The sequence below is a fragment of the Poecilia reticulata genome, chromosome 8, assembly GCF_904066995.2.
Source record: "Poecilia reticulata chromosome 8, P_reticulata-male-v2, whole genome shotgun sequence".
NCBI classification, from domain to species: domain Eukaryota; kingdom Metazoa; phylum Chordata; class Actinopteri; order Cyprinodontiformes; family Poeciliidae; genus Poecilia; species Poecilia reticulata.
Genome location: NC_088837.1, coordinates 4,743,468 through 4,769,164, shown reverse-complemented (window position 1 = coordinate 4,769,164; position 25,697 = coordinate 4,743,468). Strand labels below are relative to the sequence as shown.

Here is a 25,697-nt window from a genome sequence, read left to right as displayed (position 1 = left end):
AAGGTATTACAAACAAAATCTTTCAAGAGCTGTAATTTGAGTCTGTGGGGATGTGACTGCTGTCATACAGTTTCCTGAAAATGAAGTAATAAATAGTTTTCATTGCCACTCTTATCATTATCACAATAGTACCTGAAGATATTGTGACAAAACTTTACGTCTACCATCTCTAGCAGTGGCATGCATCCCGGCCAGGTCACCAAGGCAACACAGAGTCCCAGGGCGGGATTTTAGAGAAACCAATTAACCCAACAGTCATGTTTTTGTAGCAGGAAGCTGGAGTACCCGGTGAGAACTCACCATGCACACGGGGAGAACATGCCAACTCCATGCAAACGTCTTTCTAATCGTCTTTCACTCCTCACAGAAATAATGCTGCAGTACCGGTTCTCTGGGTTTGGCGAGACAATGACTCGTACCGGTTCAGTCGTAGCAACAAGAGCTAAAAGTGAGGCTCTCAGCTCAGATCTGTGCTCTTCAGGTCTGACTTTGTCTTTAGCTGTGAGTCTGAACGCCGTTCAGTCACCTGCTCATGTACACAATGGTGCCAGAAAGGATTTCTGACAGAAAAATATATAATATACAACCACTGATGGGCTGCCCCTGGCAAAACTGCTAACCCCCTTTCATCTTTTTCTTAATATTTTGGTCTAACCTTCAACCCGACTTCAATGGGTTTTATTGGGATTTGATGAGAGAAATCAACACAAAGTTCTTCAGAATTGTGAAGTGGACGAAAATTATACATAACTTTCTTTTTTGTAGAAGTGTGTCACGCATTCAGGTGTAAACAGCCCCTTTTACATTGATACAAAAAATCTAGCACTCTGCATTTTTTAGATATAATTTTATGCTTTCTTGTTTGGCATTTAACATAAAAGTCTTGTAAAATACATTAGAATTTTTGGTTTGGATTAGCGATGCATCGATCCACTTTTTTCTCTACCAATACCGATAAATGATGTTTAGATAACGATGTAATACAGAAAAACATTGCTGAATTGATTTAAAATATGTCTGTAATTCAGACATAATTGTGCTCAATTACAAATTCACTAGATTTCTGTGCACACCTTCATACACCAATAGCTTCACAAGCTTGGTCAAATAAACTGCAGCAAACCTTCTTTAGAATCGTTCAGAAAGTACAATTAGAGATTCTAAGTAAAGTATAAAATCTAAAACATGATGTTGCTCAGAGCACAAAGCATAGAATTATACTGAATAGATCTGCCCTTATGGCATTTTTCAATATCGGGACCGATACAGTATTAGTATCGGGTCTGTGCATCTCTAGTGTCAAATGAAAATGTATGAAAAGCACTATGTAATTTAGATCATTTAAACTCATTGGCACAGTGGTGCAGTTGGTATAGCTGTTGCCTTGCAGCACGAAGGTTCTGGGTTCGATTCCCGGCCCCGGTCTTTCTGCATGGAGTTTGCATGTTCTCCCTGTGCATGGTGGGTTTTCTCCGGGTACTCCGGTTTCCTCCCACAGTCCAAAAACATGACTGTCAGGTTAATTGGCCTTTCCAAATTGCCCCTAGGTGTGTGTGTGCATGGTTGTGTGTCCTGTGTGTCTCTGTGTTGCCCTGCGACAGACTGGTGACCTGTCCAGGATGACCCTGCCTCTCGCCCGGAACGTTAGCTGGAGATGGGCACCAGCAACCCTCCCGACCCCACTGAGGGACAAGGGTGAAAGAAAATGGATGGATGGCTGGATAAACTCATTTTTCTGCTCATTTAGCACTTATGTTGAAATCCTTCAGACATATTGATCCCACATGCATGACTTCAGAGAAATAATCCCCTGACTTCATGGGAAAGCACCTCGAAGCAGGACCAAACCGATTTGTTTTTCTCCCATTTTTGCTCCGCCTCACATTTAATCACAAGTATAAAACACAGGAGTTTATGCCCTGTTGCCTCTTCTATGCTGATGCGAGTGTGTGTGATTTAATGTGAGCAAGCTTGTAGAAGCAGAAGTAGGCCAGTGTTACATCAGACGAGCTTTCTCGAGAGTTTTCTGGCTCGTTTGAGCAAAGTGTGTCAGTATGTCGCTGCAACGCTTCCCTCTCGCTGCAGTCGGGTGTCGGATATCAGAAAGGGGGGAAAAAAAAGGTGCTCACGGGTAGTCATTCATAAAGTGTGTTAAATGTCAACTCTCCTCCAAGAGTTAAACTTTGAGCTGTTTTTTCTGAAACCTGCTTTTCTGAGAAAAAGGCAAAAAAAAAAAAAGGCGAACTGCAAAGAAACTCGAGAAAGAAGCGATGTCCTTATGGGAATACTGTGAGTTTGGGAAACTATTTTAAAGAAAATCAGGACAAGTTACGGGAACATGGTATGCTTCTGATTAGAGATGCACTGATTACACCTTTTCTTGCCAACGCTGATCCTACCGATTCCAGCTTTTCCTCCCTGAGGCCGAAAAAAGGAAAAATGTGTTCCTACATTTTATCTTGTGGTTTCAGAAACGACACACTAAAATGTTGTTTTGGATTATCTCGGTTTAACCTAACCTTTTTCCTAAGTTTTATTTCTCTCAAAGCAGCGCATCGGAGCACAGGCTTTTGGCCTGAAAATGGTGGGAATTCTTAACTTTGAAGCATTAAGTGGACAGACAGAGGAAAAAGTGTCAGTCTCGAGTCGAAGTCAATCCTGGGAAATTTGGATGATTCTAATAGATAGTTGTTTGATTCATGAATCTCAGCTTCCATAACGGTATTCAGTAAAGTGTTAAAATGACAGATTTGTCCAGACTACTCAGTCTGTTAGAGTAAAATCTAAATATTCGCTATGAATTTAGGCCAGATATATATACCGTTGGCAGGGTTTGCTATTGGCTGCCAGCAAAAAAAAAAGGGAGATAGGATACAATTAAAAAACAAAGGACTGAAGGTATTGAGGTAGAAAACAAGAAAAGAAGGAAGAAAAACACAAGGACAAGAGCAGTGAAGGAAGGAAGGCGTGACACAAAGCAGGAATCAGTTAAGTAAAGGATGCAACACACAGGAAGGTAACGACAGAAGAAAAGAAAAAAGGGATGCAAGGGGTAAAGGGTAGAAGAAAGGACAAGAAATTGGAATAGGACACAAGGACAAAAAGGAAGAAAGAAGATAAGCAAGGATGGGAAGAAAGGATTGAAATAAGGACACAAGGGAAGAAGTATGGAAGGGAGGCAGGGCATAAGGAAGAAAGAATAAAAGAAAAGGAAAAAGTGCAATGGAGAAAAGGAGGAAGGATGGACAGAAGAGGGAAATATTGACAAAAGGAAGGAAAGGACACAAACTGGGGACGAGTTTTCCATCTGCATGGGATCAGCTGCAGAATGTCTTCCATGTCGCTTAAGGCACTTTGGAAAAAGTCCATCCAGCTGTAGATGAGTTTCAAACTTGTGCTTGCTTTTATTTTTATACATGAAAGTCTTGAAACGGCGTCTTCATCCACATTACGCAGACCTGGAGAAAACGGCGTTCGAATCCCATTGTGTTGGAGCGCTAAGGAGCCGTGTGTATTGTGCAGATGTTTCCCGTTTTCTTAATAACACTGATTCATTTCCTGTCGCAAGTCAGTGAGTAAGAGATGATCTGTTAATTCTGGTAAAATGGTAATAGCTCACCATCTCTTACTGCTTTAATTCACCAGTTTGATTACTTCGAGGCACAGACAAAAAGACTCAGAAAAAGGAAATTCATTGATATGTCGACAGGGCAACATCGCTTTTATTTTTCTTGAAACGCTCCCATCTTTCAACAATGAACATTAGTGTCTTTACATGGTAATGACCAGCCGGACCAACCACCACCCGTCTCTAAACACCACACCAAAGTAGCCGTGTTTTTTTTTTTTTTCTTTTTCATAAAAACCATCAGCAAAAAACCACAAACATTACCGTTTTAATACACACTTTAAAAGTGAGGGGGACGAAGAGGAATGAGGCAAACACATGTCATCACAGTCAGTAGGAGCAAAGACACGGCATAGAGGATAACGGAACGTCACCTGGACTAGAAAACAGGATACAAAACCCAATGAAACAAACGTTACAGTGTTTGTGAAAGCTTTACATTTATACACAAGCACCAAAAAAAATATAACAAAAATAGGGAAAAAAAAGAGAAGCCAAACATGGTACATAGACATTAAACTAGAATCCAGTGAAGGCATATTGTCACAATCCAGTTGCAGAACTACCATGAAGGTTGGGGGATTTACAACCCCTTGAAATGCATAATAGAGACAGGAAATGAGGAGGGAGCCCTCTTTTTAGTTAAAGCTCAAGATAAGAAATTTAGTCCAGTTTAATCGTAAATTGAATTTGCCTTTGGGATTAAGTTATTTAGCCTCATTTTAAAAGGGGCAGAATTATGTGTTTTCCAGGCACATAGTATCATTTTATAGCATACACAAGTAACTTTGTTACCTGCAGTTGTTAAAAAACATGCTTTATATACATCAAATGTGACTTAAAAGAAATTTAACTTTGCAACTTAACGCCTTGAAATTGGGCCTCTGGCCCTTTAAAAACCCATGCTCTTTCTGAAGCTCCGCCTTCAAGTAGTAGCTGTGCCTCGAAGGCAGGCATTTTTTGCACAGGTTGAATGGTTGCCACGGGAGATTAAAGGATTTCTCAAGTCAAGGCAACGCTCCAGGTATGATTTTGGCGAGGGAGTAATTCAACATGATGCAACATTTTTAAAAAGTCAGTTTAACATAATACTTGCCCCTTTAAGAAATACATTTCAATGTGTGTCATGGGCCTTGATAGTCATATTTGGTCACATTACAGATCCATAGTCCATGACATAAAAAGTAAACAGTAGGTATTCAGGGTTTACGTTAAGTCTCAGTGCACTGCAGTGTTTTTACATGAATCTGTCTAAACTCCTCTTGCTTTTGTCTCCTTTGCCAGAATGTAATGTTCTACTTTTAAGCTATGATATGTATCTGAAGGGGTCTGTACACATTCTCCGTCTACGTTCCTGTGCTTTTCTTTTGTTTGTACAGTGAATGGCATGTTGAGGGGCAAGGGAAATAAATACATCGGGCCAGTGAATAGTAACAAGAAGATATGGTTGATAAAGCTCAAAGAAACTAAAAAGGCTTACAGCCTGCAGCCGGTGATTTCCACCAAATATTTAAAGGCTGGTTTAAAGGTTCATTAATCCAAACATTTTAATGAGGCCTTCGCCTCGGGGAGAAACAAATTCTCCTTTCAGTGCTGCTGGCTCTCCGCAACGGATGGCCATTTCTGTGTAAACACGACATTTACCAATGATTAATGCCAAAGCTCCACAATCAGAAGAGAAAGGTTCAATCTAAATGCATCCTGCTGCAACTAAAACCAACATGGCTGTACAGTAGGGGTGTAACAACACAGATGACGCACAATAAGACAAGCTGCCTCCTGTTATGAGAAAATTTCACATAAACGTACGAGTCTATATTCAGTATAGAATAATGCAGTCCAGGTTTGACTTGTCCACACATTCGGTTTCATACTTGTTTCATTCTGAGGTCATTGAAATGCTTCCTCTTAGGGTTTTAAGATAAAATAAATATTTAAGAAATCTTAAAATTTGTTTTTTAGAAACTTGCTAGTCAATGTAGAATTATACAGCTTAAATTTGATCAGTCTAACTAATTTTCATGGCCCAGATAGGAGGCATGAAAGCAGATGCTAACTAGCTTTGTTGGCGTCGTGTCTATTAGACGGGTCTGTCGTGTTTATAAAGTGACTGAAGAGATGCAAGATTTTTAGATTTTGAACTTCAGATGGTCAAGGGGAGCCCAAACTTATTTTTAATAACCCTCAAAAACAGATTTTTTTTGGTAACAGTGGACAGATATTAGCATAAGCAGGTACCAGCTTTAGCGTTGTTAGCAGTTAGCTAGTCGCCGTATTCTTGCGTCGCTACTGAATCATTTCTATCTTGAATGTCACTGTAACTGTAACCAAAATGCTATCAGACCAATGATTTAAAAGTTGTAGAGTCTTTTATTTAAACTTAAAACTTGATAAGGAGCCTGAAATAATTCTTTATTAACAGATTCTGTCAATACAAAAGGCTAATCTGGAACGACTTCCTTTCATACTTCAAAATAAGAGTCTCAAACATAGAAGCTCTCAAACTGAAAGCACAAATCTTCATATCAGGGCTCATACTAATAGATTACAAACTTCACTAGACGCAGTCAAATGATGTCAGCAAATGGTTAATCACTGCAATATCTTTGCTACAAGTTTTCATTACACCCCTACTGTGCGATAGTTGTGATTTGTCAGAGGACGGCCATTTTTAGATCTATCCCTCTTGTTGCATTTTTATTAGATGTGTATTCTTTTTTTCTTTCTTCCTAAAATAGATGCTTAAAATAGATACATATATTCATTTATATCACATTTATGTACAAAAGAAGTGCTTTAAAAATAATTGTGACATGATCTCTTCTGAAATAATGCATATGGTTTATAGGGAAAGGGAAAGAGTGAGGGCTGAGTTAGTGAGACATGAAAACTAGTAGTTGTAGTGTTGGTGCTTCTTTGGTCGAGGGAATATCCCAGGTATACATTTGCATCTGATTATAGTTAAGGCAGAGACCCATACATTTGTATGTTTATCTACAGCTGGATATGTATCAAATTCGTTGGAAATTGATTTTTTTTTTTCGTTTACATTCCTTTTTTGTATAATATCAAAAGTGTGCTTTCGCCGGTGTATTCTACTGGATACTGTTGAATGAGAAGAGTAGAAAAAAAACAGGGAGTTCCATTTCTCCTCACCCCATAAACAAACATGCTTCAGTAAGTATGGAGAGGATGTAAGAAATGACAAATCTGTACAACATATACAAATATGATACACAGCCCACAATATGTCCGTTCTTTTCTTGAATCTGGGAGTTGGTGGGTAGTACTGCCCAGAATCATGTCCTCAGAGATTCAGAAGGGCATTTCATAGTAGGGCAAAGGCATGATGGCAGAGTAGTCTTAGGGGAGAACTTTAAATCTTCAAGTTGTAAAGTGACGCCGCCTAATCTCGCCTCTTGTTCCGTCGCCCTCCGCTTTCCTTTTTGTCACTCTCCTTCTTTGCACCTGACGCCACCAGTTTGCAAGCTCCACTCTCGCTCTCTCGCTTAATGTTCTGCAATGGCGAGAGGGAAAGATAGGGATGCTGAGGGAGGGGAGGTGGGGTAGCAGAGAGAGGAGTGGTTGGGGACTCCTGTCCGGAGCAGTTGCCGCCGCTGCTTCCGGTGCTCATGGCCCGGTGTTTGAGTCTGAGTTTGTGGGGGAGCGCCGTTCCCCGAACCTCTCCTTGGGGATCCCATCCCTGCATCTGGGAGTAGCCTGGGTACTGGGGAAGAGGCGAACTGGATTGGAGGATCCCGGAAAGATGTGGGTTGTGGATGCTGCTCATGTCCGAACAGGACAAAGACATGGATTCTTCATCGTCTGTTGACTCCTCTTTGTCAGAAGGATCGCCGTCACTTAATGACGTTGATTGGCTTTGAAGGTAACCATTGGCTCTGGGTCCACCCTCATAGCTAAGCACTGGTGGCTCCTCATCTTGTGCACTGAGGTAGGAACGGTGTGGTTGTCGAAGATGGTGGTACAACTGGGTGTGCCTAACCCCTTCCACCTGTTCACTGAGGAGCTCTCTGGGTGATCCACCCTCCTGCTGTTGAGTAGGTTGACAGACTCTGTACACCTCTCTCTCTTTAGCCTCATTAAAGCTGTCTGACAGCTCATACTGAGGAGAGTCCAATGTCTTTCTCTCCAACTGCTTTGTTACCTCAGCCAGAGTCTCAATGGAGGTCTCTGTGACGGGCTGCTGCAGTTGACTACTGCTGTGCTTTAAGGCTCCCTGCAGATCTACATCCTGGGGCCTGGTGACGACATCAACAGGATAGGAGGCACTGCTGGCGCCATACAGGATGACACTTCTTTGGGCAGCAGGTGGGTGAGGGACAGTCTGGCTGGCGGTTTTGACAGCAGCGACTGTCACCTGATGGGGCTGCGATTGCTGCTGAAGGAGTTGCGGGTGGTGATGATACGCAGCCTCCATCTCATGATGTTGCTTAATCTGGTGGCTTGTGGACGCAGATGTCGGACCCCTGTGGATGTTGAACATAATCTGAGTTGTGGTGTCACTGGTGATGTCCATCTCCAGCCTGTCTCCCTCCTGTTTGATTTCAAATGGCATCGGTTCAGGGCTGTCCCTCGAGGAGCCGTCGGACATATCGGAAAGGGAGCCACGCGGAGAGTACTTCACCAGCTGCCTGTGGCTGTCGCTGTGTCCCGACTGCTCTGTTTCCGAGGAGTCAGAGTTAATCATCACCTGAGAACCACTTGAGTAACCGCTGGAGTAGTACTGATTGGACGAGGAGGACGAGGATGAGCCTCCGTTTCCGCCATCATTTGCCACGCTGATCTGTTGGCTCTTTTCAATGTACGAGGCTGTGCTGATGAGGCCAAAGCGCAGCTTTAGCTGGAGCAGCTCGGTCTTGAGTCTCACATTCTCATCATTCAGTGCGATGACACGGTTTTCCAAAACCATGTCGTTGAGACGGCGCTTCTCCCGGGAGCGCTTGGCGGCCTCATTGTTCTTGCGCCTTTTCTCCCAGTAGGAGGCGTCCTTTTTCTCGTCAGAAATAAACTGACGCTTGCGTCTGCAGGTAACATTGGGCTTGGGTTTGATGAGACGCCCCAAGCGAGCCGGTGTCCCTTGAAGAGTCTCGTCGTAATCGCTGAAGGTCTCGATGCTGTTGAGGTTGTTCCCTGAGGATTTATTCAACGTTTTCAGAGTTGGACTCAAATTTTCCATTCTTGCAACTGATAGTAGCCACTTTGAAATAATGAGGTTGTAATGAAAACGCCTTGCCTCCTGGAGTAGGAAGCCTGTTTATCGTTTGGGACTCAAGTGTCCAGATAGCTCAAAAAGATGAAGAACAAGTGAAGTTTAACATTGGCAACCCTCATTTATCCACTTTCGGGGTTCTCCTTTCAGCGTCCAAAAGAACAGAGGTGATGATCAGTCTCCAGTCTCGACTGTTATATGTTTTAACAGCAGAACAGCAGTATGCTGAGCTGAAGACGAAGCGTCCTAGATCTCCTCGCAGGCTGCAGGATGTAGGCCGTTCTGTCTACCTCAGCATGTTAGCCTCTTGGGGAGCCTTGGTCTCAGTTTCCCTTCCTCGCTCTGTTCTCTCTGCAGCTGACTGCAAGATGAAAAGCTGCAGACATTCAAAGAAAGGGAAAAAAAAGAAATGTTAATCCACATGGACTGCTGGTACTGTGTGACATACATTTGTCTTAGTTGATCTTTTATAAGATTTTTAAAATAAGTTATTTTTTAACATCATAGCATGCATGCAGATCAAAGATTTATGTCTAAAATGGAGCCATCGTCTAATGTTTTGGCATGTCTGGTCTTTGTCGCCTCTGTAACCCCTGGCAACCACTGAATGGTTGCTAGACCTTAGCGTCTGACTTTTTAGACCTGCTATTGATGCGATCCGTCTGCAAACTGTGACCTTTGACCCGTTTCCTGCCATGTTGATGTTGGCTTTTGTGATGCAACGAGGGACAAAGAGTTAATTAGAAGAAGGATGGGCCTGTTTTCAAGGACATGAAAATCTCATGTTTTTAAGGTTAGCCGGACGCTAAACCAAGAGGTGGTCATTATGCCTTGCTTACATGTTACAGCCAAGACAAGCACATGCATAACTGGATTGCGCTCCACTGAAATTACATCAGTTGCAGACATGCTGAGAGCATGAAAACTGGATTGTGTAAGGATTAGCTCTTTTGTTTTGTCTGATGAGTGTTCGAAAAAGACGGAGCAAAGGCTGAGTCAGCTGCAGATCTGGCAGAGTTTCCTGGATCTGCTTCAGAGCATTTTAGAGAAATATAGAAAAAAAAAACTTCAACATGGGACTATTTTATTTTGTGTGTGTGAACTGCCATCTATGAGCACTCTTGAATCCCCAACCCCCCAATCCAATGTGCTCATCCACGAAGGAATGTGGCAGCATTCTTGGCCATAACAAGTCAATGCCAAATCGATGTTACAGGGCGCGCAGATAAGGCAGACAAAGGCATCTGCTAATGCAGGTCAAGGATAAAGAAGCCGAGACTCTAGTGAGAGATTTGGAGGTGTGGGGGAAGTTGGGAGGAGGGGCGCTGATAAATATAGGTCAAGAGCCCCCGGAAAGAAAAGAGGCGAAAGGTGGGACATGGAATAGGTTAGCATAAAGTGTGAAAATTGACTGACTACAAGGTACTGCCTGTATCTTAATCTGACCACCTGTATCTATAAAACCTTAAAAACATCATAAAAGAGGCAGGTTGCTTTTTCTGTATTTCTGCCTATGACTTTTAAGCCTTGTTAGTCTGGAGTTCTAGAGCAGTGTTGGGTGACCTACCATCTTTTTTTATAGCTGTTGAACAAAAAAAATGCATGACATTTTCAAGACAAATTCAGGAAAATTACAAAGTTCTGTATATATATATTTTTAAGAATAACTAATGACTTCGTGTTCAAGGTTACATCCTGCTCATGACATAAAGTAATATGATGCATTTTATTGGGTTCACCAGACTTGATGCCGATGAGAAACTTCAAAGTAGGAGCCAACTTTAGCATCGTTAGTGGCTAATGGCTAGCTAGTCGCTGTATTCCTGCACTGCCTCTAAACTGTTTCGTATTTGTCTTTGACTATATCAGAGGTTTGTTCTACAAAATATCCAAACTGTTACTGCAAAAGTAATTTAAAAGAGTTAGGAGGTGTAAGAGGTTTTGCCACCGATTGTTGACCATCACCCAGTCTACATCAACACAACGAGGCGACTCAGGAACCCCAAAATAAGAGACTTCAACACTGATAAAACAGGAAAAAAAACCTTAAAGCACACATCTTCATATAGCCTCATATTCCTCTTTGTGAGACAGACTCCCCTTATCCCACAAGATATCGCGAGATCTTGTGGGATAACATCTCTCTCCTATTAAGAATTCCTTAATTTTTCCTAAAACAACATTTTTGGTTCATGTTTAGTGTATTGGCTGGAAAGTAAAAACAAACACGTACTTGCCTGGTATGATATACCGTACTCTCTACTCCACCTTCGATCTACAGGTAGATTTACAGTCTATAAAATTGTAGTTGTCATTACAGTATCAACGTGTGAAATAATGCAATGGCAACCGACTGCATTGATTCAATATTTGGTCTGCATTCATGATCTGGTTACATATAATATATTTAGCCAACAGTCTGTTTTTTTTCCACTGCCCTTGCTGCCCTTGCTGCCCTTGTCTGACGTGATATAAGTGTGAAATGATTAAGGTAAAAAAAAACGGTTTAGGATGTGATGAGGTAAAGCCATGCGAGAGAAAAATGTGGGTTAGTTGCAACCAAGCTTATTGTTGCAATGTCAAACAATAATGTCATATTTTCCAAATAGTGTGCGACTTTGCGTATGAGAAATACGTTACGATTAAGTATTTGTTATGTACACACTACTTGGATTCACCTACAGATATCAGCGAAACTCAGCTCACCTCGCCAGCTGTGTAACCGAGGAAGAAGCTGGAATTCTTGCACAGAATTGTAAAAAATATTTATATGGAAATGAAGTTTATTATCTTCCTAACCTTCGGAGTTGACCTAGATTGAGACAATTGTTTGTTTTTCAGGATATACAAAAAAAGGAAATAGTTCTTTTGTACTGCATGTAAATAAATACAAGATCCCTTTCTGCATTCAAATGTGTGGTTAGGCTGGAGAAAGGGACACTGTTGCATCAAATGTGCCCTTTCACATATGCATAAGTATTTACAGCGTTGCTCATTTCTTCCCCCCCTCCTCAGATCCTGTTATGAAAAGATTCCCATTTTAATTCTGGGAAAAAAAAAACAAAAAGCTTTGTTGAGTTTTTTTTTTTTTTTTGAGTGTGCCACACAGTTCAAATGCAACATAGCTGGATCTTATTTGCGTCAACTCGTTGCCGGTCAACGCCGGAAAAAGCTTTCCCTGACTTAACCGTTTCAGGTCATCGTCGCAAACGACTGACATGTGCCTCCGCGGCACGGGAGAGGAAGACGGAGCAGATAGAGGCGTTTTTAATTTGCGTGTCCCACTGACCCAGAAACTGGGAACGTAAACAAGAGCCTGGCTTTCTCTACCGTATTCTTTCGCTGGAATATAGGTCAGCCGACCGGCTGACAAAGAAAAGGGAGAAGTCCAAAAAAAAAAAAAAAAGAAGTAGAGAAGCAACAAAGAAGAAGGAAGTGTGGCAAATTAGAGCGTTTTGTGAATATCGACAAATACGACAGCAAGTGGAGTGGAAACAAAGAAGCAGAAGAAACTGATAAGAGGGAGAGAGTTAAAACAAAGAGATTATGCTGGTTGCCTGGTAGGGGGAGAATCAGTAGCAGTTGCAACACTGTCGGTATTGCATCATTACAAGGAATTTGTCGCCCATAGCAACAAAAGAAAAATGGTGAAACGGAGCGCACAGCCAATCATATCAGACGCTCTTTTCTTTTCCCTGAAACCAGCAGCTTCACCTGCTCAGTTTTAGGTTTTATTAAGAAACGCAGGGCTGACTTACGTCACAGGCTGCGCATGTTCCATATCTGTCCTCAGAAAGAGCAAAGACATGAATGACCTTAACAATCTAACTGTTTTCTACCACCGCTTTCTTTATCGAATTGTATTTAATTATGTAAGTGTAAATCGACTACTCCTTCGATGACAGTACTTGCTAGACTTGCAGAGGGGCTAAATCCAGGAATAACCCGCCCTAAAGAGTAGCTTTCCAGACCGAGTATGCAAATATAAGCACTGAGGCAGCAAACCTGTTTTGTGTCCCACTTATTTCCCTCACAAGCGTTCCCTTGACCTGGATTAGTCTTTCCGTTCGTCATAAATACTTCACGTGTCATTGCTCGGTTTCTGTGGCACTCTGGAAATGACGGCACAGGAAAAGAATCCGGAGTTGAACTCCCTCACACGACCGCAGTGCCCACACCGCAAGGAGTCCAAATGGGGCAGTGAGCCTTGGAAACAGTGGTTCAAAAGCTCCAGCACGTGTTTCAGGGGGCTGTTTCAGGAATTGAGGACAGGTCCGACATTTAAAAAAGAAAAAAAAAAGAAAAAAGAGGCTCCTTTAAACCGTGGGACCCCACACTCTGTTCACAGTAGGGCAAATTAAATATAGGGCAAGTGCTAGGTTGGAGGTCATGGGTTAGGAAGGCTTGAAATCCAAGGCTAGTTGTTGATTTAGTTTTACAGAGGCAAAAAAAAAATGTCAAGGAGATGATGAAAATGGGGGTGGGGTGGAGGTAAAGGTCTGGGCAGTAGACCAACAAGGCGAGGCAGAGTCCTTTTCACGAACACGAGCCGTATCATTTCTTTCTCAAAAAGGAAAAGAAAAAAAATATAAAAGGAGGGTGACTCAGTCCATGTGGTGTACCAGTCACATGTGCTCTCCTGGCCTACTAAATGCTGTAATTTGCCTTTCTCTTGGCTCCAAACCACAGAACGATAACAAAGCCAGGCCCTCATCTTTCATCACAGTCCATGTGCCAGGAAACTCCAAGAAAGCCCACAGGCCGAAAAAGTAGGCCAGGATGAATACCACACAGAGCTCCTAACTATAACTTCTTGTCCCGCAGTTTTGTTTAGTAAAGGTAGACACCCTCAGAACTTTAATTATAGACATAGCACAGATTTTTTTACGTGATGTTCTGTGACGCTATTACCAGTAATAGAGCAGATAATAGTTTGTAGAAAAGTGAAGAAATCTTGGAAGCAGTAGCAAGCTAACAGCTAATCAGATGGCACACCATTTTAGCTAACTTTAACAATTCAAACAAACTTCAAGGGAATACAAAGCTACAGTATATTAATAAATCTGAACTTTAACAAGAGTCAATTAGTTTTTCTCAGCTGAACAACATTGGTGTTAAGTTAGCAACTATGGACAACAAACTGTATGAATTTGCTTTATCACTTGCAATTCGTCAGCCCATTCCGAGTTTGCTTTGAATGGAGTAAACTTGGATTTTGCATCATTTGCACAACAGAATTGATGAATGGACTTTTTCTGGTCTTGTACTATTTTGAATATTATCCAGAGGGATTCCCAATCAGGTGACTATGAGAACTGATATACGTTGGTCATCTAGGAACGCGACAATCTAACTTTTTATGAAAGCTGTTTGATATCTGGCACATTTTTAAGTGTCACATTAGCTGTAATCCGACACCTTACAACAGGTAAGGCAACTACTGCTGATCATGGCTCAACAAATATACGTAAAAGCTCCAAACTATCCCTTTTAATATTTTAATTGTCAAGATGTCTTCATGTAGTACAAATCCAGATTAGCTGGTGCCTCAGGCTAAAGCTAGCGGCTAGTCCAAGAGGTGCCGGAGATCAAAGCGGACTTCAGTCGTCTTAAACTAACTCCGATTTCAAACATTTCAGAGTGGTTTATGAAAATGCTATTTAATGAACCTTGAAACCGTCTTCATGTTTTCCATTTGGTGGTTATTAAACAAAGAAGCCAAAGTTTACACAAGAACATGAGAACGGAGGCGGTGTGCCGCTAATGACCGTCCCGTGTGAAACACAACCTGCAAAGCATTACCAGTCAAGGTGTCCTGCCAAGCACTTGACATTTATCGACATTAACTTAATGGCTACTTAGGATCAGTCAGTCCATGTGAGTTTGAACAAAGATGTTAAAAGTCAAGTTTGGTTAGCACTTCTTTAAGCACATCTTGACATTTATAGATTTCTTTAGATGGACACCTTTTCACGTTCTCTTTCTCAACCACTATTTCAAATTTAGACAGGAGGTGACATTCTAGTATATTAAAAAAGTGGGTTATGTATAATATGAAAGTAAAGAGGTGTTAAAAAATCTAAATGATTACAGCAGTTTAAGAAAATGCTGTTTTTTTTCTTTTTAAGCTGCCATACTCCTCAATTGAGAAGTTACTCCGAAAGAATAAACTTATGCCTTTATTTCTAGTAGCTTCCCAATGCGAATATGACAGTAATTTAAAGTTTTTTAATAAAGCAATCAAGTAAAGTGACAGGAAGTTGTTTTACTGCACTAAAAGTTCACTTTTACTTTGTTTCTACTGAGCGTTACGGCACAAGTCGGTACGATTTGGTACGCTTTCTATTGTGGCTAGAAAGCCTTTTCCACCGCCAGTTGAACTCTGGGCAGTCGGGGTTAAATCCAAAATCCAACATGGCGACAACAAACGTGAGGAACTAGTTTGTCTTGCGCTTTGTTCCAAGCGCAGTGACGTTTTTCAGTCCCCCAATCAATGGACTGTGTTATGTGACGCCACTAGCACCATGCTAACCGTCTTACTACAACTGAAGGGTCCAGGAGTGGTGCATTATGTAACCGTTAACCGCTTACTATGGGTACCAAACCACACCGGCGGTATCGCTCAGTGGAAACGAGGCATTTGGTTCTGATTGGCCGTGACCATCGCCTTTCAAGGCTATTTGGATTTATGTTAAAAGATAACACCAAGAAAGTAAATCTTAAGAGTTTCATGATATTAGATTTCAACAGAACCCCCACTGTAAATATTCTGCTCTAACCTCTGAAATCACAAGCCTCTGTTGTTCCATCCTACTTGAACTCAAGTTCCTAGATATCTCCTCACTGGAGTTGTTGTTGTTTTTAAATATATACTTTGTTATTAAAATTGCATGCGGCTGCACCTAGAAATGAATGTTATTTGTTCAGTTGCTGCTCCACTTTCCTGCTTCTGCATGACTGCCTCGGCTCTTTGTTATGGCTCGGGTTTATTTTGGTGGGGTTCTGATTCTGCCTCTCCAGTCAGCTGCGGTCGCGCGCCTACCTCAGCTCCCGTCCCGTCCCGCGGGACCGATGTGACCTACATTCGTCGCTGGCACACAGAAACACAACAGCGGCCAGGTCCGCAGCAAAAAGAAGCGCGGCGCTGCGTATAGCCGCAGACTACGGGGTTTCCGCAGATTGCATAATCTGCCCCGTTCTCTGATCTATTTACATTATTTAATTCATTTATTATGCAACCCCTTCCCATCTACCTATGTCTGCCTGCAGCCACGGTGCGTGTAAAAGTCATGGTTCTGTCACTTTCACAACAAATTCTGCAACGACATAGCTCGAATCTATGATATTAATTCACACCAAACTATGTTATCAATTTCGTGTTTAACTCGGCTTGACCAATGGCATTCCTGAAAAGCTGTAATAATGCCCACGTGCGGCTTACTATAAAGCCTGCGCAGAGATCCTGTGTCGGAGGTGTGTTTCCCAGCTATCAGGTTATTCATATAAAACGTCTTTAGCGCCTGCGACTCGTGACGCAACAGATCAGCAGCCTTTTAAAGGGCTGGTTGTTGTGGGTGCAAGTTCGGCGTGCGTTCAGACAAGAAGGCACAAATAAATTATATATATATATTTTTTTAAAAAAGCATAAATAAATCTCGCAGAGCCAGCAACACCTTGTGAACAATATGTCACCCCGCACGCCTCCTTTGTTGCACTGTCTGACAAATCGTGTCCATGCATATTTAATCGGATCCCCAGTCATGCGAGGCGATTCCAACTGTGCCGTGAAAATCATCTACGACCTCCAAAAAAAAAAAAAAAAAAAACAGAAAAAAAACCAAACATGCTCTCCTGCAACATCCATTTGAACACATTTAACGTAGAAACCCACCTTCCCCGTTTTTTTTTTAATTTTTATATTTTTTAGAAAGACCCGCACCTCCTCTGACCCCAACATTTGATCCAGATGTTCTCGAACCCACGCAGGACCTCACCCTTCTTCATCCGCAGCGTGGGGGCTGTCCGCGCGCGGCTTCCATGAGTTCAAGTGTAAGTTTTAAACAAGAAAAGGAAAAAAAAAAAAGACACATCCAAGCTCCAGATGTGTTGAAATGTTTAACGGCACAGTCGCGGCGCACGCTGCAACCTTCAGGGCTCCAAAGGGTTAAAGGCAGCCGCTGTAACCTTTTACAAAGAGCTGCTACACGTGACGGGGAGAAGTGTGTCCTCTCAGCCTGCATAGGATTCTTTTTTTTCCCACCCCGCTCCCTCCCCACCCTCTCTCCCCGCCTGTCCACATGAGCTACCCTACTAACCTAAAACAAAGCTGGTGGACATGCAGAACAAGTCGAGGCTCAGAGCCTCTGTGGCAGGAAGGATTCTATTTATGAGGCTGATCAATTATTTATAGTGCAGAAATAGCTGCTTGTTCAACTGCTACTGGTAAAAGCCAAGAAAAGTTCTGTACACAATAAAAACACATTGTTATTTTGTTGTAGTGTAACTTCAATTATGCTACTGAAGTTACTCCAAATCAACAAACTTAATTACCAAAACATTCAGGTTAAATTTAATGGATAGCTATGGCTTAGTTAACCTTTATTTTATACTGGCTTTATTGTAAGACGCCTAAGTTAACAACTTAGGTGTCTATGTAAAATTAGTTGATCATTATTTACCGAATTTGAGAGAGGATTTTGACAAGACCACTAATGTCTTACTCTAGCAAGTTGAGATTCCTACACTACACTCTAAAAATGAATTTGGAATATTAATTTTTAGCCATTAAAATTCACATTATAACCAAGCATATGTGTTGTACATGTAATGTTTAATAGCTATTAAATTCTAATGTCATCTACTTTATTTTGGCAACACATATTACCCAAATATTTACCATAAGTTGAAATCTCCCTGAAGAATGTTGGCGTTTGTCACTGTCCTGTTGAGTCTCAATTAGTTAATCATAGGGCTGATATATTCATACCAAATGTTCTTACCGAGTGAATGTGAACTGTCACCACTACTGCGGTTTAAAAAGTTTGGATATTGGAGCAAGAATTTTGAGTTTGTATCCAGCTTCGGCTAGTTTTCCGACAAAGCTAATGCTAAAGTAAAATTTGCTATTAGCTAATTTGCTAGAATCGGCAAACATTCTTATTACTATTTCAGCATTGCTTTAATTAATTTTTATTATTATATTTGAGTTTATTTTAAACTAATGAGTATATTTTATTATTATTTATTATTTATTTAACACAGTTAGCCTACTTAGAAATCGGACGGAAATGTACCTCATTTTAAAGAAAGCTGTTAAACCGCCATGCAAAATTGGATCGTTTGCATTCATTAACTTCGACCTGCTTGCTTTATCAGTGTAGTGCACTTCCACATGGATTTTACTGTGACCATATGGGCAACGAAGTAAACAGACTTTATGTTACAACTTAACAGCGTATCTAAGTTCGGGTTCTGGAGCCCCACACATCCCAACCCCCTGACCTCCGCTGCTGCCCCCACATTGCAGCCCCGGCGGAGGCTGACTGAGCTGGAAGCTGCCTCGCCTTGACATTGAGTCAGGCGCGGCCAGGTGGCACCAAAACAAACCCCCACACCGGAGGCAAACAGAGCGGAGACGAACACCGGGTACTTGGTAACGCCATATGTTCAGTGATGTCTTACCTTTAAAATGCGTTTAAAAAAAAATTCAAAGAATCCACGCGGGTCTCTTGTCCACCAACGCGCCTTTCCCCCGACCGGGTCTCCGGTGTTCTGCGTCTCTCTCAAAACTCGCTCACGCTTCCAAAAACAGCAGCGCTCTCCTGCCGTGTTACCGGTGGTAGATGTGCGACCACAATGCCTTGTTTTGGTGCGCTCCTCCCGTCATGATCGCTTCGGTTCCTCCCGCCCTCCCTTTTTTTATTTTTTTTATTTTGCCTCTCTTTATTTCCTCCTTTCGCTCTCTCCTTTTCGCTGTCGAGTCTCTAATGTATGTTAGTAGGTCAGTTGTTGCATAACAGGAGGCTTTGGGTGCCTAGTCACGTTTTTTGTTTCTCTCTTGGCTCTGCCTCCCTCCCCTCTCCTCTTTCGCCTTCAAATCCTGTTGCAGGAGAGGGAGCCGCAGGGAGCGGGGAGGGGCGGGGACTGGGCCGGAGAGGGCGGGGTCAGGCTCCGAGTCAGGCTCAGTCAGATCAAGGTCTGTGAAACAAGGTTAGTAGACATCTTAAAAAAAAAAAAGCGACACAGAGTAGAAACAAAAACATAGAAACAAGGCACTGGAAAAAAAAAAGAAAGAAAAAGAAGTTATTTTTGGAGCCACGCTGTTTCATGAACATTAGGTTTTAATGCCTCATTGTAACCATGTAACTACAGGGAGACAGATGCATTCACAGTCATTGTGAATGTCATCTTAAAATCTAGAACTCTTAAATTAGAAGAGCAGGCGGAATTTAAAATTGCTCAAATTAAGTTTAAGGCATCTAATAAACTGCTACCTGAGCTCAGGCAGAGCATGTTTTTTGAAAGAGAAGGATTTAATTTAAGGGGTTACTCAAACTTAAGGATTCGTAGTTTATGGACAACAAAAAAGAGCTTTAGTATTTCAATTCATGGGATAAAATTATGGAACAGGTTAAATGAGGAGGTAAAACAAAGTCAAAATTTAATACAATTTAAAAGGAAATATAAGGAGGTCATTTTCACAAGATATAGAAACATGGGTGAGAGACAGCACTAATGAGAATATGTAAATTGAGGCTAACGCATATGAGTATGTGGGTATGCATGTATATACTTAGACATATGTAAACCCAGATAAAATAGAAAATTAATTAACCTTTTTATTTTTTATTTGATTTATTAATGAGGGTCCATCTGAAATATTGTGTGAGTTTATGGGGTCGGAGTTCATACGTTTTTAACTTCTTCCTGCTCCTTTTCGAGCATGTCAAGATTACTGTGGTACAAAAATATGTCTTTTGCATTCCTTGTTCGTGTATATGATTTTATATTACTGTCATTTTCAAAATAAATGAATAAAATTAATACCAATTTTTGGGGTGTTTAACAATTTATCTGATCTGTTCTTGACTACTTGGCCTGATGGTACACCAAGCCATCCAGTCGTTGCTTGTCTGTGTTAGGTTGTCCAGTTGGGTGAAGCCAGGTTGCTAGTCCACCACAGGGCAGCTGTTCCCATCCAATCGTCTTGTAAATTTTAAGCGAACTTTTAAAATGTCGCCAAAAAATTAAAAGAGACAAAAATGCAATTAGATATGTTTCCAAAAAAATTGCGGAAGTGAATCAGTCAGGCTACACAAAGCGATTTTGTCACATTGAACTTAGAAATTTCTCCAAGTTTTGTGCCTCTGGTAAGGCCCAGCAGACCCACCAGTGAACAGGAGCGATCCTCCTCCTCCACTCCCGTCCAGCCTGGACTGCCTCTTGCCAGCTACCGTTCTGTCCTCTGCGCTGGAGTTTTGGGCTTTCTCAGAGTTTCTTGTCCTTGGTAAGACACAGACCATCTAGTGGATGGGAACGTTAACTATGTTACAACTTCTTTGGCAAATGTGTTTCCATCTTTTCCTTTTCCTTAACTTTCTTTCAAAAAAGTCAAAAGTCCACTCAAGCAAACGTAAAAACTTTATTTTCAGAAAATCAGGAAAATAATTTCAAATTTTGCCATTTCCGTCAACTGTTTGTGATGTGACACGTCGAAATGTGCGTTAAAAACAACAACCGTGCAAGACAACGATCATTTCTAAGAACAACTTATGGTGTTTTCACACCTCAAAAACTGTCTTTCTTGGGGGATGAAAATTGCAACATTTGCTACATTTTCACTTTCACACTGCACTGTGTCAATCTAGCCAAACCATCTGAGCAACCTGTTTACCCTGTGGTGGTCAATCTACGTGTGAAAATGAACTCTCATGTTTCTTGAACAACTCGGAGCCCAATTGGAGCCCGATGAATCCTGGCATTGACAGTTTGGAAAATACCAATCAGGAAAGAGGAAATTCACTGGCGCAGTGAGTGAATCTCTGTATTTTCAGCTCGTCAGCTGACTTCATTCTTTGGGCTGAACCGAGGCCTGACCAACAGTAGCAACCTCAGATCATAGCATTGCCCCCACAGGCTCTCACAGTAGGAACTGCACTTCATCTCTTTGGAACAGGGTAAATCTGGACTCATCTGACCTTCTTTCACTGGTCCAGAGTCCAAGCTTCATTCTTTCAATCGCAGAGGGGATAAGCCTCCCTTATCAGTGGTTTTCTTAAGGCTGCACAGCCTTTTAGGGCTGGCTGCTCTTCCTTTCACTTTTTCTGTTTTTTTTTTCTTTGTTTTTTTTTAGCAATCAAAGGAAATCACTGTCAGCACTATGACCTATTTAAACCAAAATAAATACTCAAAAAAGGATGAACACACCTTTAGCAGCTGTAAAACACAATTTTACACTTTTATAGGGACTCAACAAACGTTGTGTTTGCGATGACGAGCCCTAGAGGAAGTAGAGCTAGCACGTGCCAGAAAGAAAAACAGTGTTTCTCAAAATATACTCACTACGATCAAATTAGAGAAGTTAAAGTGGTTTTGTCGTGTCTAAGCACTACACTGGGTCTGCTGATGGCAGGTTTCTCATGGACTACCTCATGCACAGTTTGAAATAAAGACAGTCACAACCATCTTGTTGGTATATCTCTCGCATTCCCTGCACGTCCTAGTTCTCTTATTGCTCTTTTTCAAATTGTGGTCGCTCATATTAAAATGTTAATGAACTGCCTAAAAAAAATAATCTGTTTGTTGTGAGGGCTGATTTGAAGACTCTAAGTTGCTAAATGAACTTAGCCGAACTTTGAAAGTGACAAAACGGACACAAAAAATCTAGGTATTTCTTTTTTTTCCCCCACAAAATTGATATTGACAATCCAACATTACCTAGGAAACATATCTATTACTTTCTAGACTTTTTGTAAAAAACATAAAAATAGAAAAACTAAAATAAGTAATGAATACAGTAATTAATGAATACATTTTTTATGTTTATCTTTTTTTACAGGCCTGGCCTGGCCACCCCAACAAAATTTTTCTGGAGACGCCACTGCACTTGGATTGACCTTTATGCGTCTTCCTGATCTTTTCAAGATTCTAAATCTCATGGAGATTATGGGAGAGATTATGGTGACGGGAAAGAAGGAGTTTAGCTAAGAATACATTGGTCTTCATTTCATTATTCAGCAGTAGTCCTGAAACTGTACAGCCACAGACAAAAACATAACCTGTTAGAATAGAGGGGAAATTGTCAAAATTAAAAATTTTTGTGTGCCAAACTGGCAGAAGGTACCTGAAAACAAAATGTTGAAATTTATGTGATTTTTTATTTTTTTTTTGACATTCAAATAGAGCACATTTATGTTTGTGCTTTTGGATGGATTTCAAAACATGGGAAAAGTTCTTTTGTAAAGGACTATTCCAAAAATCAACTTCCAGTTAAGTAAAAAAATAAAATTCACGCTCTAGTCGCTTTTCATGCCGGTGCTGCTGGAAGTGGCCTACACAAAGAGCAGGGGGCAGTTTTTGGAAACATTACCCGTTTGTGTTTTAAACACTATCCATTTTGTTTTAGCTGTTATCCGTCACAGTGGCACAAAGGGGATGGAATCAGAGAAAGATACACCCTCCTGGAGAGGCAACAAATGTACAGCGTGAGACCAATCTGCTCACTGATTGTTCGGGATCTGCGAGCCGCCGCCACGTAGCCGCAGGAAGTAAAGAAGCACAGCGGCTTCACTTTTCTGGCAACGATTTAGTGGTTATCCAGTTTGGGTTCTTGTTCCTGGAACGATTTCCATGCATCCTCAGACAGCAGCGAAGTGGAGGAATGTATAGTGAACTGTGTCCTGCATCCTGAACGGAGGAATTGGAAGCTTTTTTTATTTTTTATTTTTGATAACTGCATCATTGGTGGCGGTAAAAGGGGAAGTGTTATACAAAGTGAACTTGTTTGTGATTATTATGTTATTCCCTCATCAAAAACATACCTGGAGTGTTGCTTTGATTATTTCCTGCATGCTTGAGAAATCCTCTCCATGGCAACCATTCAGCTGCACAATACATTTGGGTAGACCTAGGACCGCCTTCGAGGACGAAGCTCCTCCTTCGAGCTGAAGTTTCCAAGCAACCACTCCTCCTCTCAGATCCTTTAGACTAGCCAGTAGCAATTAGCATACCTCTGGTATAACTTTGCATCTATTATAGGAAAGCTGAATGGCCTCCTTTAAGCGTACGGAGAAACAATCACCTGATGATCCTGATTTATAAATCTCTACTCGGCTTGGCTCCAGCATATTTAAACTCTCTCTTACATAGATCTGTTAATTCCCATTCTTTACGCTCTAACAACATTTTTCTTTTGCATGTTCCACGTTGCCGAACAGAAAGAGGAAAGTAAGCTTTCAGTGTGATGCTCCTTCAGCCTGGAATCAGCTCCCGTCTGAACTCAAGATGTCAGATTTGGTTTCACTGGACTTATTTCGAGCGATTCTTAAAAACAGGCAACGAGATTCTTTTAAACAGCATCACTGTTTTTAAATTGCTTTAAACTGTTTTATACTTGTGCATATGTATTAATTAATTTTATTTTGTAACCAGGTTGCTGTGTATTGCAGATTTCTGCCCAGGGATCTGGATCTCAACGCGGTTTACCTGGTTAAATAAAGGAAATAAAAAAATAAAAATAAAATGGGAACTACTTCAAGGGCAACTCTGGTAAAAAATGTTGTTAAAGAGAGGAACCATGTTGTGATGACCTCCAGAAGGCGGCGTTTCAAAAATAGCAGGAGTTTCTTAAAGAGACAGAGGCCCAATTTCAAGGTGTTAAATTACTAAGTCGGATTTGTTTTAAGTCATATTTGATACAACTGAAGGTGACACAGTTACTTGACTGTGTTATAAAATGGCACTATGTGCCTGAAAAAGGCATAATACCATACTGCCTCTTTAAAAGTGAATACATTGTACATTTTTTGATAAATATTTGAATGAATACTAAAGAAACACTTACCAGCTGTGTACTTGTTTTGTTGCAGGTTTTTATTTCAGTACTTTTTCTGTTTCTACTTGAAACAAACCGTTTTCATGTCTGAGGTGCGTTTTCTTTTTTTTTTTTTACGCTCCATAATCTAAAGGGTAACCCCATATTCCAGAATTAAATATTGATCCCAATTCCTTTGCACCTCTTTGTCTCCTTCTGTAGGAAGGCGGGGGTGGGGGTGTGGGGGGGCAGACGGTGAAGAAGGAGCACACCCATTGGCTGTGAACTTGGGTTCCCCCCCCCCACCCCCACCCCTACCCCTCCCTGTCTCTCCTCCTCTGCATCAGTCCCTCTCTTTTGGCTATCCATCCTTATCCCCACCCTAACCCGACGATCACACACACACACACACACACACACACACACACACACACACACACACACACACACACACACACACACACACACACACACACACACACACACCCCTCCCTGCTTCTAGCTATGTCTGCAAGCGTTCCTATGGCAACTGTCGCACTGCCTGCCTAGCAACAGGCTTTATCCTTTCATTGGAAAAAAAAAAAATGAGGGGGGAACAGAATAAGCATAAGAGGGAGATGTGGGGGTTGCAGCTTCTTTTTTTTTTGCTTTGGGTGTGTGAGGATGGTAGTGTACCAGCAGCGTGTTGCAGTGGATCCATTGAATCACTCCCTTCTACACCTGCAGCATTAATCATGCTTAAACCCCTCTGATAGAGAGTCTCTTGTACTATTTAATCATATTAAACTGATTAAATTGTTCCAAAATGTATCAAAATAACCAAAAAAATTAAAACAGCTTATTAGACTGAATTTTCTGCATTTTTCTTACATAGCTGCAACCTATTTATAGAAAGGAATCTGTTTTTGCTGCGTCTATATTTATTGGCTCTATATATTATCCTAATAAGGAGTTTCTCTAAATAATGCCACCTTCCTAAAATAATGGGCAAAGTATTTTTTCCCAAAAGTTATTTCTTTTATATATATATATATATATATATAGATTTTTTTTCCTAAATCATATTTTGGCAAAATTGACTTAGGCCAATATATCGCTATGTTAGCGATATATTATTTTTTTACTTCTTATTTGTCGGCACATGTTTATACTTTAAGTGGGAGTTCTTTTATCCATCTTATTTTGGTTAATGAGGCTCCAAATGCTAATAAAAATAATAATAAAATTATTTTTTTGCCATGCCGGTGCGCCGTGGCAACGCTAAAGGGAATATCATTGCTGCCCTCTGCTGATTGCCTTGAGACATTTTCTTCTTCACCTTCAAGGTTAGGGTGGAATGCAATCTGGAGTTTCCTGTTTGAGAGTCAATACTGTTTAAAGACCAACAAGAAAAAAAAAAAAACAAACGGATCAGATTTGTGTGGGAGTTTGCAAAAAAAAATGTGATAGTTTGAGAAACTTTCCCAGTAGTCATTGTTCACACCATCCACACAAACTCTCCTCCAGCTGGTGAAAATCAATGTCTTCTGTTCTGAGGGTCTGTAACTGGGACGGTTGAGTAACAACAGACACTCATTTCTGTCTTTGTCTGGTTGACAGTCGGCCCGCATCGCCTCCTGCAGAGACTGTAAACCTGCCAAGTGTGCAACCTCTCCTCACTTCCTGCGCCCCTCAGCACTTGTCAGCCTAAATCTTTACCTTTACGCAGCATCAGAGACTCTTGTGGCTCTTTCTTTCGGGGTCGCTGAGGCCTATCGAAAGGGGTCAGAAGGCGAGGCTGAATAGAAACACGATCCCGCAGCACAGAA

General features: G+C 41.2%; 1 protein-coding gene across 3 annotated transcripts; it reads right to left on the bottom strand.

Annotated features, from left to right (window-relative positions):
• Positions 1 to 3,690: 3,690 nt before the first annotated feature.
• Positions 3,691 to 18,954, bottom strand: LOC103468341 (uncharacterized). 3 transcript variants are annotated; one of them, XM_008415353.3, is made up of 2 exons: positions 18,540 to 18,954; positions 3,691 to 9,234 (listed from the first exon to the last, which is right to left on the bottom strand). In XM_008415353.3, exon 2 carries the CDS (start codon positions 8,823 to 8,825, stop codon positions 7,035 to 7,037), a length of 1,791 nt encoding a protein of 596 aa, XP_008413575.1. In that variant the 5' UTR covers positions 8,826 to 9,234; positions 18,540 to 18,954; the 3' UTR covers positions 3,691 to 7,034. The 3 variants fall into 3 exon arrangements, with proteins under 3 accessions (XP_008413575.1, XP_008413576.1, XP_081465785.1); XM_008415354.3 differs by lacking the exon at positions 18,540 to 18,954 and adding an exon at positions 16,798 to 17,142; XM_081609659.1 differs by lacking the exon at positions 18,540 to 18,954 and adding an exon at positions 15,901 to 16,663.
• Positions 18,955 to 25,697: the final 6,743 nt, after the last annotated feature.

Coding starts and splice junctions, on each gene's coding strand:
- LOC103468341 (XM_008415353.3), bottom strand. CDS start 8,825: ATGGAAAATTTGAGTCCAACTCTGAAAACGTTGAATAAATCCTCAGGG.